The sequence below is a fragment of the Megascapheus bottae genome, chromosome 30 (genome assembly GCF_031878675.1).
Source record: "Megascapheus bottae isolate mThoBot1 chromosome 30, mThoBot2.hap1, whole genome shotgun sequence".
In the NCBI taxonomy this organism is placed as follows: Eukaryota; Metazoa; Chordata; class Mammalia; order Rodentia; family Geomyidae; genus Megascapheus; species Megascapheus bottae.
In genome coordinates this window covers 13056782-13076286 of record NC_143538.1, presented here as the reverse complement: position 1 = coordinate 13076286, position 19505 = coordinate 13056782, and the positions used below count along the sequence as shown (strand labels likewise).

Genomic DNA, 19505 nt, shown 5'->3' with positions numbered 1-19505 from the left:
GGGGAGAATGTCCACAGGGCAGGCAGGATCTGGAGCTGACTTCCGCGGGCCCAGGCTCCAGGATGCGGACCCCGCAGCGGCCGCGGGGGTCCCCGGGGGCCCGGCTCCCGCGGAGGCGCGAACCCCGCGGCGGGCCGGAGGAGGGGGGCGGAGGGGGGGCGGGGCGGGCCGGGGCGGAGGATGGGGGGGCGGAGAACGGGGAGGGCGGGCCGGCCCCGCCTCCGCCGCTGAGGCCCAATGAGGCCGCGGCCCGGCCCCGCCCGGCCTCCGCGAGCGCGCGCTCGGCGCCCGGGTCCGGCTGTCGGATCTCGGCCCTCGCCTCGCGCTCGCCCGTCGGGATGGCCGGCTGCCTGCGCGTCCTCCGCTCCCTGCGCTGGGCCCCGGGCCCCGGGCCGGCCTGGGCGCCGGCGGCGCTGACCGCCCCCCGCCTGCCGGAGCCGCCGCGGCGCCACTGTGAGTGCCACGCGGGCGCGGGGACGGGCGGCGCGGGCGGGACGGGCGGGACGGGCCCCGGGCCCCTCGGCCCCGCTCTCCGCCCTCCCCGCCCGCCGTGCTGGAGCCCTCGCTGCACAGCTGGCCTGCGGTCCGCCCCGGTTTGGCGGCCACTCCCCCGGCCCGCTCCTGCCCGCGCCCCCTCCCCTCCCCGCCCCCTCGTCCTTCCGAGCTGGGTCCACCCCGGCCCCCGCCGGGTCCCCGGCCGCCCCGACCCCTCGCCCGGCCGCGCTGCCCTGCTGCCGGGCCCTGGGCCTCTCCCGTGCGTGTTCCTCCTTCCCGGGACTCCCGCCCGGCCCTGGCCGCGGGCCCTCGGTGGGGGGGGGGCGGGAAGCGGGTGGGGCCGGAGGAGGGGGGGCGGCCTCGCCAAGGAGAAAGGGACCTTGGATCGCGTCCCCGCGGTGGCACCCGGGCTTCACGTCCCGGTCCCCTTGGCACCAGCTCAATGACTTTCCTCCGCGTCCCCTGCTCATTTAGCGCGGTCCGGGCCTGACCCAGCGCCTTCCTCCTGCCTTTCTTTATTTATCTCTCGGGTCCAGGCTGGGACTCGCTGCCCCCGCGCCCTGTGCGCCCTGTGTGCCCTGTGCGCCCTGTGCGCTCGAGGCCAGCGCCCTGCCTTCCTCTGAGAGTTCCCTGGAGGCCAGAGTCCTCTTCCGCTCCCACTGGCTCCACACTGGGGTCCCGAGGCCTCAGCCTCCCGAGTGGCCAGGCCTGAGCCACAGCTTCCTCGGTGCAGCTCTTCCTCGCGCGGTGGCCACAGGGACAAAGAAACCACAGCTCACACGAACCGCAAAGCAAGGTCCTCCGAGCCGGGACTTGGGCTTCACAGGAGCCACGCAGTCAGCTGCAGCTTCTCCAAGTCCCCAGGGCTGTGATGGGCGCCGGGAGGGGGGTCACCGCTACTTGGCACTGCCGTCGCCGTGGAGACGGAATACTTGGCATTCCTCTCTCTGACGAGGAAAGACTATTTTTTTTGGCTAACCTAGTCCTGTGACTTTGCCGCAGGTCAAATTCCAGCCAGGTCTCTTTCTAACCATGCAGGAGTTTCTGATAAGCTCGAGCTCTGGGCTGTGAACCTCTGCTCAACTCCTTATGCTGCCCCTGCCTTTATCCTAGAGCAGAATAAAGCAGTGGCGGCGATGGCTTCCTGAAGGTTCAGATGCCTGCTCCCTGCTCTGTCTGAAGAGGAGCCCCCCCACCCCCCAGGCTGGTTGTGCTCTGGGTGAAGACTGTTCCCCAGGGGGCTAAACCTGGAAGACAAATCAGGAATGGGGTTCATACTACAGATGAGGCTGTATTAGGAATGAGCTCAGGGTCTGAGCACGGTCCCCGAGGTTCCTCAAGGCTAGCACCCTACTTAAGCCACAGTGCCACTTGTGGCTTTTTTAGTTTATGTGGTACTGACGAATTGAACTCGTGGCTTACTGGGCAGGCCCTCTGCCATTAAGCCACATTCCCAGCCCAGCCCTTTGGCACTTTGAGGCAGGGTCTCCTAAGTTGCTCAGGCAGGACTTTTAACCAGTGAGTAGCTGGGCTGGCACAGGCATGCATCTGGCTGCTTTTTCTGCTTTGGGAGCTGAAGATCCAGCCCAGACAGACCCTCTGGTATGCTGGGAAAACTCGAGCACAGAGTCACCCCCCCAGAGTAGACAGCAGAAGGGAATCCGCTAGGGCTGTCTCCTTCTCTGGGCAATGAGCCGTTTCCTGGCAGGGCCGTGCTGTCCCTCTGGTACATTCTGCTGGCCAGAATGCTCAGCCTCTGTGTGGTGATGGCCCCAGCAGGGACAGTTGGTAGGAGAGGTGGCAGCATGTTCAGTGGAAACCAATCGGGCATCGCTTCATTCATGCCTTTCACAGATGTTGTGCACCTCCCCCCCTTTTCCAGATGCTGTGCAAAATGCTGGGGCTAGAGCAGGGAACTTGTGCAGGCCTGATTCCACCCGTGGAGCTTCAGTTCTTACAGGAGAGGCGGCTGTGTGCTGCCCTGCAATCCCAGCTGCGCCAGCCTCTTGGCTGCTGGACGAGCCAGAGTTTGAGGCCAGCAGGAGTGAAAAGTTAGTGAAATCTTATATCAAAAAGGAAACACAAATGCTAACCAGTTGCCAGTGGCTCATACTCATCATCCTAGCTACTCAACGCCAGCCCAGGCGGGCTTTGGAAACTCCATGTGACTCTTTTTCCAATTGGTCACCAAAAAGCTGGAAGTGGCACTATGGCTCAAATGGTAGAGTGCTAGCCTTGAGTGATAAAGCTAAGGGATAGCGCCCAGGATCTGAGTTCAGCGCCATTACAGACTCACACAAAACAAAACCAACAAGAATGCAAGGGCTGGGGGTTGGGGGGGGAGAACGCTGGGGGAGGGGCTCTGATCAAGATGGAGAATATCCATAACTCCTGGAGGACTGTACAAATGCCAAGTACAAGCTCTACCCCTGCGCTGCCAGCCCGGGCTCCGGTTCTGAGGACTATGATCTCTATTCTGAGTAGGAAAGGAGGCTTTGCAGGGCTTGGGGAAGTGTGTGTGACTTACATTTGAACAAGTGTGTTCTGGTTTGGGGGGCGGGACTAGAGATGCTATCTGGCTCAGCAGGGAGGGGGCTGGCTTGGATCTGAGTGGCTGAGTTCTGTGTACGCTTTGAAAGGAGAGCCAATAGCTTTTGTCTGGTCTGGCTGTGGGAGGAGAGCCCCGCCCCCCCCAGCCTTAGTCCTTGGCTGGAATCTGTGCTGGAAAGAATGTGAGGCCTTTGGAGGAGGCCTGGGGCCTCTTGTGACTGGTGTCCTTCCGTCTTGCTGGTGGCTGTCCTCTTATAAGTTTCCAGGGCCCTGTCACCTTGGTCTTTTTTCTCTTTCTGTGCTACTGAGGAGTCAAATCCAGGGCTTCATGCATGCTAGGGAAGCACTCTACCACTATGCCACATTCCCAGCCTCTGCTATCCTTTTGAAAGGGGCCTAACACACACACACACACACACACGCACACACACACACACTGTTTTCTTGTGCCAGTGCTAAGGCTTGAACTCAAGATTAAGCCTCTTGCTTATTCTTGCTTCCCTCCCTCTCCCCAGCTCAAGTTCCTGTTTAAATTTTTACCCTTTCTCTACTGGCAGGAAATAACATTTACCATATTAACCTTTTTAAGTGTGTCATTCACTAGTTTAGTGTAGCCAGCAGCGCCAGCCATCTCCAGAGCTTTCTCATCTTACAAAATTGAAACTGTATCTGTCTATGCAGCAGTAACTCCCCACCCCACCCCTTCCGGCCTGCTGCCCCACAACCCTTCTTCTACTTCTCTTTGTGCATTTGCCTCCTCTAGGTGTCTTACTTAGTGGAATTGTATAACATTTGTCTTTGCACTGAGTCTGTGTAACAACTAATGCTCCATGGCTTTCCCCTCTACAAAAGACTTTGTTTAGTGTACAGGTACTGGGGCTTGAACTCAGGGCCTGGGTGCTGTCCCTTAAGCTTTTCTGCTCCAGGGTGGCACTTGGCCACTCGAGTCACACTTCCACTTCTGGCTTTTTTTTAGTGGTTAATGAAGATAACGAGTCTCATAGATTTTTTCTGCCCAGGTGAGCTTTCCCCCACAATCCTCAGATCTCAGCCATCTGAATAGCTGGGAGTCTAGGGACGTGGCTTTGTTTATGCTACAGTAGTAGGAATTGAACTCAGGGCCTCAGAACGCTAGACATGTCTTCCACCGTGGAGCTGAGCTGTGTCCCCAGCCCGAAGCCTGTGTGTCGTAGGCTTCCGTCCATCTGGCAGTTCCTCGTCAACATCTTCCGACTGCTTTCAACCCTTGTCTGGTCTGCGCTGTACCAGGGCATGCAGTCTCCGAGCCGTGGCTGCAGAGGTGCTGCTTTGGGAGAGGCCTGGTTCTCCACTGGGTGGTTCCTGGCTGGTGTCAGTGTGTGTGGCACTGCCCCATCTGAGGCTTGTTGTCGTGTTGTCCCAGGCCGTGAGCGGAGGACTGAGCTGCTTTCCTGTCTGTACTGATGCATTAACTAGATATTTCCCCTGGGTTTCCTTTGGAATTCTCTTCCTGGACTCAGTTTCCCTCACAAGTCAGACTTTGCTTGAGGGGTTCTTTGGTGCCTGGTCCCCTCTACTGTCTCTGGACCACCTGTTGGCCTTTGAGCTGTAGGACTGACTCATGCGAGGTGGCTTGAGTCAGGGCTCAGCTCCCAGGGGCCATGAGTCTGGTCCTGGCATCCCATTCATGCCATATTCAAGCTGTCACTTTCCAGTGACAAACTGAGTCTAATTTCTCTACCTGGAGAGAATTTTATCCGAAGGCTGCAGAGTCGCCGAGAGAATTAATTACAAGGAGGTAAAGTGAGGATTGGATAAGTAGGACTCTGGATCCGGAGGATCGGGGGGTGGGGGGCAGTGGAACCCTGGATTGACTTTCCCTAGTGTCGTCCTGGACAAGGACCCTGGCTAGGTCCTTTCCATCTCTACTGGTCACTGCATGCTCCTGGGGTGAGGACCTGAGGGTGCGGGCTTGTCTCTTTGGGGGCCTGGGGCACAAGCAGGCAGCTGCTTGTGTAGGAGAGGGGCCGCTCCAGCCCCTGGGACGAGAGCCTCCCCCCTCCTGCCCGTGTGACGTGCCGTGCCTGGTTCTAGATGCGGACAAGAGGATCAAGGTGGAGAAGCCAGTGGTGGAGATGGATGGTGACGAGATGACCCGAATCATCTGGCAGTTTATTAAGGAGAAGGTGCGGCTCTGTCGGAAGGGCTGAGGGCTCACTACCATGGGGTCCTCGGGCACCCAGGACTCCCCGCTTTCTGCTAGGCTGCAGTGCTTTTAACCTTCTGGCCATGCTTCTATTTTTTTGCCTGTCCTGGGGACTGAACTCAGGGCCTGAGCACTGTCCCTGGGCTTTCTCAAAGCTAACGCACTTCCACTTGAGCCACAGCACCACTTCCCACTTTTTCTATGAGTGTGGTGTTGAGGAATTGAACCCCAGTCTTTGTGCATGCTAGGCAAACACCCTCACCACTAGGCCACACTCCTGGCCAACGCGCTTCTTTCTTGTGCAGAGAATGAACTGGTGTGTGTGTGTGTGTGTGTGTGTGTGTGTGTGGCTTGAACTCAATGCTTATGCGCTTGCTCGGCTTGTCTGCCATGCCTGTACTTTGGCTTTTTGCTGGTTAGCTGGAGATAGAAAGTCTTTTTGAGACAGGGTAGCCAAGCCGTCGGATCCCCTCACACGGCTCGGGTGTGGAGACCTCCTCCTCTCACTGTGAAGGTCTCTGAGCACGTGGCAGATGCAGGCATCTCATGGCTTAGGGAAATCAGGGCGGGCCGACGCTGGGAGGTGACATGGCTGGCTTGTTGGGCCACAATGGATGGCCCAGGCAGGGGTTTGGCCTGTGCTAGGGCCAGCGTGATGCGCTCAGCTCTCCCTGGAGGCCAAACCTCTGCCGCACAAAGGAAGGGCAGTCTCATTCCTCTCCTGGGTCCCTCCAGGGGTCTTCCCTTGTCCTCGTCCTCAGCGGGTATTTCTGGCCAGGCCAGAGTTGGCGTCTGCCCCTCCTCAGAAGCCAGGACTAACGCGCCGCCCTGCCTCCCCAGCTCATCCTGCCCCACGTGGAGGTCCAGCTCAAGTATTTCGATCTCGGCCTCCCGAACCGCGACCAGACCAATGACCAGGTCACCATCGACTCTGCGCTGGCCACGCAGAAGTACAATGTTGCCGTCAAGTGTGCCACCATCACCCCCGATGAGGCCCGCGTGGAAGGTGCCAGGGCAGGGGAGGGGGGGTTGGGGTTCATCCGACAGCTGGCTCTTTACCTCGTGGTGACCTGGAGGCACCGGCCAGGCTGTGCTCCAGGCATGTCGGGCAAAGGCGCAGGCGTGAGCCTCACCATGACCCCACGTTGCCTCTGTCCCCGCAGAGTTCAAGCTGAAGAAGATGTGGAAGAGCCCAAATGGAACCATCCGGAACATCCTGGGCGGGACCGTGTTCCGGGAGCCCATCATTTGCAGCAACATCCCCCGCCTCGTGCCCGGCTGGACCAAGCCCATCACCATTGGCAGGCACGCCCACGGCGATCAGGTAGGCCGCCCGGGGTCGGGGTCTGGGGTCCGGCCCCGTGGGGGTCCCCCGGCCTGAGCCCTCTCTCTGCTCTGCAGTACAAGTGCACCGACTTCGTGGTGGACCGGGCTGGCACATTCAAGATGGTCTTCACCCCGAAGGATGGCAGCGGCGCCAAGGAGTGGGAGGTGTACAACTTCCCTGCGGGCGGTGTGGGCCTGGGCATGTACAACACGGACGAGGTGAGGCCGCCTCCCCCCACCCCTGCCCGCCTTTCCTCTCCTCTGTGCCCGCAGGGCCGCCCACCTGGCTACTTTTATCTGAGGAGAATGCCCACTTCTGGGCTTGGGTCCCTGAGCCTGGCTGGCTAAGTGGATTGGCTAGGACAGCAGGCAGGTGAACTGGCGGTGTGGCCCTACCCCCAGCTGCCTGGTCCAGGAGCCGAGGAGGAGAGAGCCTCCCAAAGCCAAGCTGATGTCTGTGGGGAGATCCTCGCCCAGCCGTGGCTGCAGGCCCCCACTCCCATGCTGGCCGTGGGGAGATCCTCGCCCAGCCGTGGCTGCAGGCCCCCACTCCCATGCTGGCCGTGGGGAGATCCTCGCCCAGCCGTGGCTGCAGGCCCCCACTCCCATGCTGGCCGTGGTTCTGGGAGGCAAGGATGGCTGCCGTGCTGTGGAGGCCTGGCGCGGGAACATGGAGGAAAGCGGGCAGTGGCCGGGCGGGGATGCCATGGCATCTTGTACCTGCTCTTCCTGCAGTCCATCTCGGGCTTCGCCCACAGCTGCTTCCAGTACGCCATCCAGAAGAAGTGGCCGCTGTACATGAGCACCAAGAACACCATCCTGAAGGCCTATGACGGGCGGTTCAAGGACCTCTTCCAGGAGATCTTTGACAAGTAACGGCCTCTCCCTTGGCTGCTTCCCGTGTGGGGAGGGCACTGCCCAGGCAGGTGGCTGAGGCTTGGAGAGGGCGCCCTCACCCGCCAGCCTCCCTGCTCCCCTCGCAACAGGCATTTTTGCTCCCAGGCACTATAAGACCGACTTTGACAAGAACAAGATCTGGTACGAGCACCGGCTCATCGACGACATGGTGGCTCAGGTGCTCAAGTCCTCGGGTGGCTTTGTGTGGGCCTGTAAGAACTACGACGGAGACGTGCAGTCCGACATCTTGGCGCAGGGTACGCCGGGAAGACCCCGGGCCCCCCATCCGCTCTAGCAAACCTGAGCTGCTGTGACCGCGGCTCCACTGAGAACCACGGCGCCAGACCCAGTCGCAGGACCAAGCAAACGCAGACATTCAAAGTGCAGTCATGTTCCTGTGCGCAGCCCGCGTGCCCTCGTGGGGTCTGCAGAGTCCTTGTTTCAGTGCCGAGGCCTCAGATTCCTTGCTTGCAGAAAAGGTCTTGTGAAGTGACCTCTGGGTTTGAGAAATTTTGGAAATGAATGGCAGAAACTTGCAGGTGGCCCCAAATCAGCCGAGATGTCAGGAATCAGACAATGTTCTGGGTTTTTTTTCTTCTTCTTCTTGAAATGGCCTTGTGGGAGCTACAGGAGGGTAGGGTCTAAGACCTTGGGGGTCTCAAGTTCTGGGGTGCTTAGATGTAGGGGTGTTAGCATGCTGGTGACAGCCACCTCAGAGGGGCGCTGGACAGCCTCTGTAGTCCCTTACGGCTACCCTGGGCTGGGGCGGGGCGCTGAGCTGAGCGAGGGGGGGTGGGGAGGTCTGGGCTGATCGAGGGGTCTTCCTGCTCGTCAGGCTTTGGCTCTCTTGGCCTGATGACGTCTGTGCTTGTCTGCCCGGATGGGAAAACAATCGAGGCCGAGGCTGCTCACGGGACGGTCACTCGCCACTATCGGGAGCACCAGAAGGTGAGTGGGGGCCACACGGGATGGCCGCCACCCCAGAGCCCAGTGCCCCTGGTCCCCAGGACGGCTGGTGACTCGTGACCCATCTCCAGGGCCGGCCTACCAGCACCAACCCCATCGCCAGCATCTTCGCCTGGACGCGGGGCCTGGAGCACCGGGGCAAGCTCGATGGGAACCCGGAGCTCATCAGGTTGGTGAGGCAGTGGAGGGCCAGGCCCGGGCGAGGGGTCTGCGCCCACCTCTGCAGGGTCTCAGCCTGCCCGCCGCCCCTACAGGTTTGCCCAGACCCTGGAGAAGGTGTGCGTGGAGACGGTGGAGGGCGGAGCCATGACCAAGGACCTGGCTGGCTGCATCCATGGCCTCAGCAAGTGCGTGGTGTGGGGCACGGGGCAGGCTGAGCTCAGCATGTGGGAGCAAGCTAGGGCCCCCGTTGGGGACAAGAGCAGCTGCCAGGGGCCTGGGGCAGAGCCAGCGTGACGGGCTGGGGTCTGGTGATGGGTTCCCTTTGGCCGCTGCACGGGTGCTCTTCCATCCCCACTGTAACTGTGGCCCAGCTTTTCTCAGGACAGCTGGCATCAGGTGCTGGTGGCCTAGAGAGAAGACACCTTCCCAGGTGCCTGTGAGTCAAGGCAGCGCCCCCTGCCCTTTGGTAGTGAGCCGCAGCTCCCCGTGGCCCAGGCTCTGCCCTGTGGGAAGATGTACTGACCATGTCCTGGCATTCCCTTGGCAGCGTGAAGCTGAACGAACACTACCTGAACACCACAGACTTCCTGGACGCCATCCAGAACAACCTGGACAGAGCTCTGGGACGGGCGTAGGCGAGGCCCTGCCCGGCTGCACATGAACCAGCCCCCGCCCGCCCTGGGCCCCCCTCGTGGGCTGGGCTGAGCCCCCCCCCCCCGCCTTCTCAGCCGAAGGCTCGTTTTTAATGAGATATTTTCCAAAATACGAGTGCCTTCCTCCCTGTGTACATTACCTCACCGGTCAGTGTGGCGCTTCGTTCTCACTGCCTTGAACACAGGGGTCCCTTCAGCAACTAAAAAGCTCTCCACAAAACCGGCTGATGTGTCTGTTCCTGAGGGGAGCGGGCAGCTGGGGCAGAGGCCCTCACGGGACAGATTAGGGCGCCCTGTCCACAGGGGTGACGGTGGGGACCAGGCAGCCCGAGGAGTGGGTGGGACTTTGGGGGCAAAGCTGTTCCCCCCCCTTCCTCCCAGCAAGGTCTCTTAACTTCTGGCTTTCCACTTAGGGACCCCACCTCCCAGTGATTTGGCCACAGTCTCTGTGGTGTGGCTGAAGCCTGATGCACTCAGGTAACCTTTCCACTCAAGGCCACCACTTGAGCCACAGCTCCACTTCTGGCCTTTTATTTTTTTGATGGTTGATTTGAGGTAAGAGTCACACGGACTTGCCTGCCCAGGCTGGCTTTGAACCATGATCCTCAGATCTCAGCCTCATGAGTTGCTAGGGTTACAATCCCGCACTGGTGCCCGGATCTGGGTACTGATGTTTCTCTGTGTTAATGCAAACCTAAATGTCTCTGGGCCTCTATTTGCCCATTTCTCTATACTGAAATCAGGTTCTCCCAGTGCCTGCTTTGCAAGGATACTGGGTTTGGCACTGCCTGGGTGAGAAGGGGAGGTGATAAAACAGTTGTTTCAAGCAGTGAATCCCAAACTTGGATTCAATTTCCACATGCTTCAGCAACACTAGCGAAGTAAGATGATAAAAAGTCATTCAAAGTCACATGCTGGCCTGGGAATGTGGCTTAGTGGTAGAGCATGCGTGAAGCCCTGGGTTCCATTCCTCACTACCACATAAAACTAAAACAAAAGTAGATGCTGAGTTAAAATGTCCTGGCAAGCAACACTAAGAGCCTTTGCACATCCCAGGCGGGTACTGTTCTACTGAGCTACTTCCAAGCCCAGCCATCTTTCCACACGCACACGCATGCACGCCCTGTGCCCTCAGGTCCACCGACTTCAGACTGAAAGGATTTGTAAAGAACCAGACGGGGGGCGGGGGGGGGGGGCGGGAGTTTGGCCTAGTGGTTAAAGTGCTTGCCTAGCATGCATGAAGACCCAGGTTCGATTCCTCGGTACCACATACATAGAAAAAAGCCAGAAGTGGTGCTGAGGCTCAAGTGGTAGAGCTCTAGCCTTGAGAAAGTCCAAGGACAGTGCTCAGGCCCTGAGCTCAAGCCCAGGACTGGCAAAAAAAAAAAAAAAAAGAACCAGACGGGGTGGCTGCGGTCTCCACACTTAGTAGACAGAGGCTCAAGTGATAGAGCACTCGTGTTGAGCTGAAGAGTTCAGGGACAGCGCCTAGGCCCAGAGTTCAAGCCCCACTACCAACAAAACAAAACACCCTAAGTGGAGCTGTGGCTCAGTAGGTAAAGTGCTAGCCTTGAGCACTTTAGCTCAAGAGACAGCACCTAGGCCTAGAGTTCAAGCCCCAGGATTGGCAAAATAACAAAACCTCCTCCTCCGGTGTCATTATTCCCAAGCAGTATGGGTTCCCACGAGCAGACAGGATGGCTGTGGGGTACAACTCCTGCCTACCAAACTTCAATCTGACTTCATTCTCCCAAGCCATAGGACAGCACACGCAGGTTCTATTCGGTTCTATTCTGCTGGGTACCTGGTCACCTGTGGGTTGTGGGGGGGTTAACAGCCAGTCTCCCCTAAATACTGAGGGACTACTTAGCAAGGCAAAGTGTACCGATGCTTCAGTGTTCTGGCACAGGCTCCTCTACTCCCTCAGGGCTGCAGGAAAAGCTGGGGCTTATTTGGGATGAAAGGCGTGGAGCATGGGGTCTTAAGTCTGTACCCTACTCTTGGGCTTGGAGTCAGTGCTTGCAGGGTTCTGCAGCTGCCACAGGGACCCCTTCCAATGACACAGAAACCTTCCTTCTGGGGCAGGGGCCCTCAAAAGTAGCAGAAAGGAGCACTCTCGCTAAAGAATATTCCATTTATTTATAATTATTGCTAAGTAAACTTCTCTTTTCAACAGGAACATAAAAACACAGTAGGGCTTTGCACAAGAGGAATCTAAACAGTTGGTTTGTATACACGTCAAAATAAGTTAGAATGGAATTCGTCCAGGAGTTTCCCTGGGGCCACGCCTCTCCCTCGGAGGCCAGGGAGGGAGGGCGGGAGCCTCACCAAGACCACCAGGCTCCAACTGTGCGTGTGCCATCTGCCCCTCTGCAATGCCCAGGTACCAGGCAAGGGGGCAGGGGGCCTTCAAGTGTGGAACCTCACGGAGGGCCGCTGCTGATTTTGGAGGTGACCCCAACCCCCACCTGGGCCAGATTTCCCCCTTCGGCTCCCAAGACCAAGGCCACTGTGCTGGCAGGAGGGGGGAGGAGTTTCGGGGTGCTTTTTGGTACCAGGGGGGAGAAAGATGCTGTGGGAAGAGGTAGTTTACAGGGGGGAGGCCTTCTGCTCAGCAGGGGAAAAATGTCTTGTGCAGGGACACCGGGGTCCCTGCCACCTGAGGGGCATCGTGGCAGGCACGGGGAGGGCCTTGGAGTCCAGGGGAGCCACTGTGCACGGCCACCCATGCCCGGCGGCCTGGCCCACTCCTTCACTTAAGGAGCTGGGGTGGAAGGGGGCAGCTACTGCATGCCAAGCTCGTCCTGGGGGCGAGGCCCCCCCGGGGCCCCATCCCCGATGGAAGCCTGCAGGGGCCTGGTGCCAGGAGTTCCTGAATATGCCATTTCCCTGCCCAGCCCGTCAGCAATGCTTCCCAGGCACAGGGCCGTCGCCAGTGGAGTGGCCAGCGCTCTCCTGCCAGCCTTCCGGCCCGGCTCCCCCAGGGCCCCTCGGCAGGCCAGGGACAGACAGACCGCACACAGCTTTCCCCAAAGAAACCGCATCTCGTCACACCTGTCATTCTAGCTACTCAGGAAGTGAGATCGGAGGAGCGTGGTTCAAAGCCAGCCTGGGCAGGGAACGTCCATGAGATTCTCATCTCCAATTATTTGCCAAAAATGCCGGAAGTGGAGCTGTGGCTCAAGTGGTAGAGCACCACCCTTGAGCAAAAAAGCTCAGGGATAGTGCCCAGGCCCTGAGTTCAAGCCCTAGCACTAGCAGGGAGGGGGGGGAATCATTTCCCACATGGGGGAGAGTGAGGAAGGGCGAGAGGGGAACAAATGACAACCGATTTGGAAAGGAAATAATAAATTATCTTCAAAATACCCTTTTGCAAAAAAAAAAGTTCTTCTATGGTCTTCATTTTAAGAAGGTCGCCCTTTTCTGGAAGCCTGCGGACCGACGGACCCCATCCCCCACGCCCCTACTTGCTTATGAGAAACTGAGGCAGGCCCTTCTCCCGGCAGGTGCCCTGGGCCTCCTGAGGGCACCCCCAGCGGTCCCCAGAGACGCTTCACGGAGTGACCGGAGAGCCTCAGAGCGGGGGCTGGGAGAACCAAGTGACATTCATCCCGCTCCACTTAAGGGGACTCTCCCAAATGGGGGGCCAGAGGGCAGGGCCCCAGGCTGATGGGAGGACGCTGGCTGGGGGCCGGGCAGGCCCAGGAGGTAGACGGCAGTGTCTGCCTGGTGTTCAGTGACGGGCGGAGAAGGGGCTTGTGGACCTGGGTGGGGGGCAGTGCTGGCCAGCACGGGAGTTCAGCCCCACTCCCCCCGCCCCCCGAGGCAGGGGTTGGCCTGGAGGAGAAACAAGGCTTGGCTCAATTGTGGGGACCCGTGGTTTGGGTCCTTGGCTCCACCAGCATTCCCACCCACAGCAGCAGGGCAGGAGGCCGCGGCCGGGCCTCTGGTCCGCACCCCACCAGGACGAGACCAGCGGCACAGTCTCCATTTGGTCTGAAGGTCCCTAGGAGGGCAAATGGCTCGGAGGGGGGCTGGGGACGTTGGGGCAGTAGCTTGTGCTCTGGGGTGGGGCCCCTCCACGCGCTATAGCACATTATAGTAAGCCATCTCCTTCATGGCCTGCTCCGTGAGCTCGCTGGCCTCGGTGCCGCCGTCCACGCCAGCAAAGGCATAGCCATTGTCCTCGAAGTCCTCCATCTCCTGCTGGCTGTCGAGCTCGGAGGGGTCGGGGCCCGTCAGCTCCATCATGGGGTCTGCAAGACAAGGGTGGAGTTAGGCTTGGCTAGAGGCTGGTCCCGAGGCCTGAACTCCCCGGTCTCGCATCCTTGCTTAGCTGTTTCACTCAAGGATGGAACTCTAGCTCTTGAGCCACGCCTCCTCCTGTCCAGTGTTTTCTTGGGGAGGGGGAGCGGTTAAGTGACTTCGAACCATGATCCATACACAGATCTCAGCTTTCGGAGCAGCTAGGATTACAGGTGTGAGCACTAAGGGGTCTGGGCCTGGACTTGGGGGAGGCCCACCCCCCCGCCCACTCCCCAAGTTCCGTACCCACTGTTTGCCAAACCCTTTCCATACCAGCATCCAGCAAGCAAGCAAACCCGTGGGGTAAATCAAAAGGCAGAGAGGTTAATCAGTTTGTCCAAGGCCACCCAGCCAGTGCTCGTTTCCAACCACGGCTGCTCCGCCAGAAGGTGCTGGGGGGGAGTGGTCTGTCCTCTGACCTCCTGCCAGCACTCAGTTCCACCCAGAGTCCATTCCCGGCCTCGCCCGGGACATGAGTACACAGCCAAGCCAGCTCCAGAGCCACTGGAGGCCGCCTGCCGTCTTATCAAACTGAAATCTGCTTTAAAGCTTTGACTGAACAACAGCCAAATGGAGGTGTTCCGGGGGGGCTGGGGACCTGGCTTGGGTGGCAGAGCACTTGCCTAGGAAGCTGGAGGCTCAGGAGGCCAGCAGGCAGAGGCTCACCCAGAGAGGTTGGTTGGCAGGGACTCCAGCGTACTCTGCCCTTCTACGGAGAATACGTGTGGGTCTGGCCCTGGTAAGTACCCGGGGCTGCTGACCTGGTAGGATTAGCACCCGGGCCATAATTCTTCCTCCTGTTTATTGCAAGGTGCTCTGGGGGTATTTCTGGTCTCTACCCAGTAGACTGCAGTTCTACCAGCCCAGGTACAACACCCAGGGGGCAAGCTCCCTGATCTAATCTGACTGGTCTTGAGAGGACTGCTTGTCAGTTTCTAGGACCTGCTGATGATTTTCAAAGCTCCAAAGGAAACAGGCTCTGCACTAGTTCACTCATATGAGCACTGGCAGCCATCCTGGGACCAGGAGGAAATTTGCAGCTGGTGCTGTGGGTGGAGAGAGGGACCTAATGGGTCACCGCAGACACGCTGCGACTGGCTTCCAGCTGTTTCCCGACGCTCAAGCCTGTCTCACTGTGTTAGCTAGACCTACAGCATCTGCCTCATGGGGCCTGCATGACCTGCAGGACTCGGCCAACGTTCCCAACTCCCACAGCCTGGCCTGGCTCCGTCCCCTGCCACCTGCTGGTTGTATGACAGCCACAAGTGCAGAGGCCACTGCACCTAGAATGTGCCAGTACCTGAGGTGACAGGTGACAGGCCAGCTGCCCCTCCCCAGTACCAGTGCAGTGCCCTCTGGTGGCTCTGGGGAGCTGTGGACCCTAAGGGTCGCTAGTGGTCGACATGGCGCGTGCAGACTGTGGTCTGGCCGTCGTGGCACCAGATGTGCAGGCAAGATGGCTCCAACCTCTCCCCTGGTGACTTGGTCAAGCGTTCTCAGAAAGTGAGGTCCTTAATTAGCAGTCTGGTGGGGGCCTGGCACTGTCGGAGATTCCCCTCCTCCCACTGGCCCCGTGCAGCCGAAGCCGTGGGGTACTGTATACAGACAGTCACCCCGCCATGTCAGAGGTGACAGATCAATGGCCCGCTGTGCAGGATGGGAGTCTCCTGACCTGGCTCAAGGGAGAGGCCACCGTGAATGCCAGGGGAGGTGCCATCACAGCCAGCCGTGGAAGGATGGTGTTCTCCGAGACGTTCTCCGATCTTAACGGCAGGCGCACGCATACCTCTTGTGAGCACAGGGCGCCTTCTTGGGCCGCCTCTGTGTGGAGCGCACTATGTGCCGCTCTTGGCCTCGGTGGCTGGGAAACTCAGCGCTGCCCTCCGCGTGCTCATCGCACACCCTGGGGTGTGGCCTCTCCCTTACCTTCCCCCTCTGGCCATCCTTCCCTACTCCTGTCCTTTCCAGTCTCTCCAGCGTCATCTTGCGATGACGAAGCGGCTCCTCACGGCCTCCTGGGAGCTGTGATTCTGCGTGAGTCCCCATCCCCTGGGCCCTTTCGTGTCTGCCTGTGTGAGGGGCGGCGGCAGAGCCAGGGCCAACCCCCTGTGCGAGCACCACCAGTCACACAGCACTCGAGATATATGTATACATATATATATACATGTAAGTTATTACTTTTATTATTATAATGATAATTATCGTGACCTCCCGTCACGCCCAGGAAGCAGACATAAATACCCTGCCGTTATCACCAGCACGTCCCCTGGGTCTCCCCCCTCCTCCAGCTTGAAGCCCACCCCACCGGGGCCTCGACCTTGGCCAGCCTCCCCGCTGGCCGGGTGGCTCCCGCCGGTGGCACGCCTCGGTCACTCGCGCTCTGTCCTCTGCGCACAGCCCACCCACCTTGGCTGTCCAGGCCGAGGTCCATGACGCCGTGCTTCACCTTCATGTGCCGGCTCAGGTTGCCCTTGAGGTTGAACTTGCTGGAGCAGTAGGGGCACTTGAAGGGCTTGCTGCCCGCGTGCAGGTGCATGTGGCCCAGCAGGTTGTACATGCGATTGAAGGACTTTCCGCACACCTGGAACACAGCGGCCGTGAGCCCTTGGCACCCAGCCCTGCCGTCCACGCCTCTCCCCCGGTACACTCAGGGTCTTGGGCTCCTGCTTAGCTTTAGAGCCACAGCTCCACTTCCAGCTTTTTTTTTTTTTTTTTTTTTTTTTTTTTTGCCAGTCCTGGGCTTGAGCTCCGGGCCTGAGCACTGTCCTTGGGCTTTCTCAAGGCTAGTGCTACTACCACTTGAGCCATAGCACCATTTCTAGCTTTTTTCTGTGTATGTGGTACTAGGGAATTGAACCTGGGTCTTTGTGCATGCTAGGCAAGCACTCTGCCACTAGGCCACACTCCCAGCCCCACTTCCAGGTTTTTTTTAACTAGGGACCTGGGCACTGCCCCTGAGCTCTTTTGCTCAAGGCTAGTGCTCTACCGCTTTGAGCCACAGTGCCACCTCTGGTTTTCTGGTGGTTCACTGGAGGCGAGTCTCATGGGACTTTTCTGCCCAGGAAGGCTGTGAATGGAGATCCTCAGATTTCAGCCTCCTGAGTCGCTAGGACGACAGGCGTGAGCCCCCAGTTTCTGGTTCACTTCTGGTTTTTTGCTGGTTAATTAAGGGTCTGTCCAGGCTGGCTTTGAACTGCAGCCCACAAGTCTCAGCCTCCTAAATAGCTAGGCTGACAGGCATCGGCCACTGGCAAGGAGCCAAAGTGCCTTCTTTCCCTCTACCGCTTGCGCCACAGCGCCACTTCTGGTTTTCTGGTGGTTCACTGGGGAGAAGAATTCATGGATTTCTGTGCCTGGGCTGGCTCTGAACCTCGATCCTCGGATCTCAGGGTCCTGAGGAGCTAGGATGGCAGGAGAAAGCCACGGGCGCCCGGCCCAAGGTCCCCCTGCTCTGTGGACTGCCCAGAGCCTGCCCCTGCTGTGGCTGCACCAGGACTTTCACCTGGGTCCCAGCTCTCCAAAAGCACAACTTCAGCTTCCATGATGTGGACCTCATTTGGCCACCCGACCTGTCCACCCCCCAAGCCAGGTGGGGCACCACCCAGGGCACCCCCAGCACCTTGCACTTGAACGGCTTCACGGGCGAGTGTACAATCATGTGTGTCTTGAGGGTCTGCTTTTGCACAAAGGTCTTGAAGCAGATGTGGCACTGGTAGGGCCGGACGCTGGTGTGGATCAGCATGTGCCGCTTCATGTTGGCCTGCAGCGTGAACTCGCGGCCGCACACCTCGCACTTGAACTCCTTCACGCCCTGTGCGGGAGACAAGGAGAAGCCCATCACGGTCCGGCCCCGCCTCCCACGGGCTCCCAATCTGGCCCATTGCTGAAGGAGCAAGAGCGCCCTTGGCACCTCCCCCGCCGTGTCCCTGCCCCAGGCTGTCCTGGTCTCACTCAGGCCTCAGCCTCCCCTTCACAAGAGAGAAGAGAGCGATTCTCAAACAGCGCTCTGCGGGTTCTGCAGGGGTCCTATAAGCATTTCATTCAAAAAATAATTTTCCTGGCTAGGAATGTGGCTGACAGGCTGGGGTTTGAAGATTGTGATTCAAAGCCAGCCTAGACAGAAAAGTCCATGAGACTCTGTCTCTCCAATCACCGCCCCCCCCCAAAAAAAAGCCAGAAGTGGAGCTTCTGGCTCCAGTGGAGATGAGAATCTCATGCTCTTACCTGGCCAGGCCGGCTTTGAACCGTGGCCCTCAGATCCAGCCACCCGAGTAGCTAGGATGGCAGGCACCCTCCCGAGGATAAACCCACGGGCGTCAGAGCCTCCGAGCCCCGCCCGCGGGGGCTCACCTTGTGCGTGAGGGAGTGCTGCTTGAGGTGGTGGACCTGGCTGAACTCCATGCCGCACTCGGTGCACACGAAGGGCCGCACGTTCTGGTGCTTGAGGACGTGGTTCTGCAGCTGGCTGCGGTAGTGGAAGGATTTGTCACACTCGAGGCACTGGTACAGCGTGGGGCCCTGGTGCGAGGCCAGGTGGCGCTTGAGCTGGGTGAGGGTGGAGAAGTCCAGGCCGCACTCCACGCACACGTGGCAGCGGCCGCTCTCGTGCTTCACCTCGTGGGCCTTGAGCTCGCTGGGGTAGGCGAAGCCGCGGCCGCAAAAGTGGCAGCTGTACGGCTTCACCTCGGAGTGCAGCAGCATGTGGCGCTTGAGGTGGCTGGTCTGCGTGAAGGCCTTGTGGCACACCTGGCACTTGTGCGGCCGCGTGCCCTGGTGCGTGAGCAGGTGCGTCTGCAGGTGGCTGGGCTGCTTGAAGAGCTTGCTGCAGTGCGGGCACGAGTGCGGCTTGATGCCGTTGTGGCCCAGGATGTGCGTCACCAGGTTGTACTTGGACGTGTACGACTTCTCGCACATGCGGCACTGCCAGCGCTTCTGCCGGTCGCCGGCCTCCACCAGGTAGCTGTCGTCGATCTGCACGTTGATGTCCAGCCGGTCCAGCTGCGCCTTCTTGTGCCGCTCGGCCGTCGAGCCGGCCGCGTCCGCCTCGAACTCCCCCGCCTCCTGCCACACGAAGCCGGGCTCGGGCTTCCCCGGTTCCGGGGACGCCAGGGCGGGGGCCTCGGGGTCGCTTAGTGGGGCCAAGTGGGCCGGTTCGAATCCGCACTCGGCAGGCAAGGCCTCGGGCCCCGGCAGCGCCAGGCCGGGCTGCGGCTCGGGGAAGGGGGGCTCGAAGGGGGCCGCGTCGGGCTCGGGCCGGGGCGTGCGGGGCCCGTGGCGCAGCGGCCGCAGCTTGCGGCTGAAGGCGCCCAGATCCATCATCCGAATGGCGCTGCTCTGCACCAGGGCCTCGCAGCCGCCGCCCGCCGCCTCAGCCGCCGCCTGGGCAGGGCCCACGTCCTTGTCGTCCCCGGGCACCGACACCTCGTACACCTCCTGCTCCTCGTCCTCCTCCTCCGCCTTCTCGAACTTCACCTTGGGCACCAGGCGGACGGGCGGCCGCGTCTTCCGCCTCGTGTGCTTCTCCAAGGCCGCCTCCACCTCCAGCACCTCCTCCTCCGCCGGCTCCTCCAGCGCCCGCCCGTTGCACGCCAGCGGGTACACGTCGGGGTCGGGCGGCCCCTGGTCCCCCATGGTGGCCGCGGACAGCTCCGGCCCTAGGTCAGGGTAGAAGGCCTCGGCGCTTATGGTGGCTCCGAAGAGCTCATTCTCGGAGACCAGGCCCAGGACGGCGGCCTGGGCCAGCGAGAGCACCACCACGGCATCCGTCTGTGTCCCTGAGTCCTTGAAACGCTCCATCCCGTGGTCGCGGCCTAGGAGGGCATTGCTGCAAGAAAGAGAAGAGGGGCACGCTGATTATTACTGCTGCCAGTTCCTAGCCAGGCACCGGTGGCTGAGAACCAACAAATAAATCAGAGACCATTAAGTTTCCAATTCACTAGCAAAACGCTGGAAGGGAGGGAAGAAAA

The 19505-nt window shown here is 59.9% G+C and overlaps 2 protein-coding genes across 3 annotated transcripts in view; one reads left to right on the top strand and one right to left on the bottom strand.

Annotated features, from left to right (window-relative positions):
• The first annotated feature begins 291 nt into the window (after positions 1–291).
• On the top strand, positions 292–9454 carry Idh2 (isocitrate dehydrogenase (NADP(+)) 2). Its single transcript, XM_090321338.1, has 11 exons — positions 292–453; positions 5119–5210; positions 6071–6236; positions 6394–6554; positions 6632–6775; positions 7292–7428; positions 7559–7710; positions 8289–8401; positions 8491–8588; positions 8674–8766; positions 9129–9454. The coding sequence occupies exons 1-11, from the start codon at positions 339–341 to the stop codon at positions 9214–9216; spliced, it is 1359 nt and encodes a 452-aa protein (XP_090177464.1). The 5' UTR covers positions 292–338; the 3' UTR covers positions 9217–9454.
• A 1903-nt stretch (positions 9455–11357) lies between these two features.
• Znf710 (zinc finger protein 710) overlaps positions 11358–19505 on the bottom strand; it is a 34609-nt gene continuing 26461 nt past the window's right edge. For both annotated transcript variants that reach the window (XM_090321844.1, XM_090321845.1), the window contains exons 2-5: positions 17890–19363; positions 17159–17350; positions 15946–16120; positions 11358–13490 (exon numbers count right to left, since the gene is read on the bottom strand). In XM_090321844.1, the coding sequence (XP_090177970.1) occupies positions 13321–13490; positions 15946–16120; positions 17159–17350; positions 17890–19335 (1983 nt within the window). In that variant the 5' untranslated portion in view covers positions 19336–19363 and the 3' untranslated portion in view covers positions 11358–13320. The remainder of the gene's footprint in view (positions 13491–15945; positions 16121–17158; positions 17351–17889; positions 19364–19505) is intronic.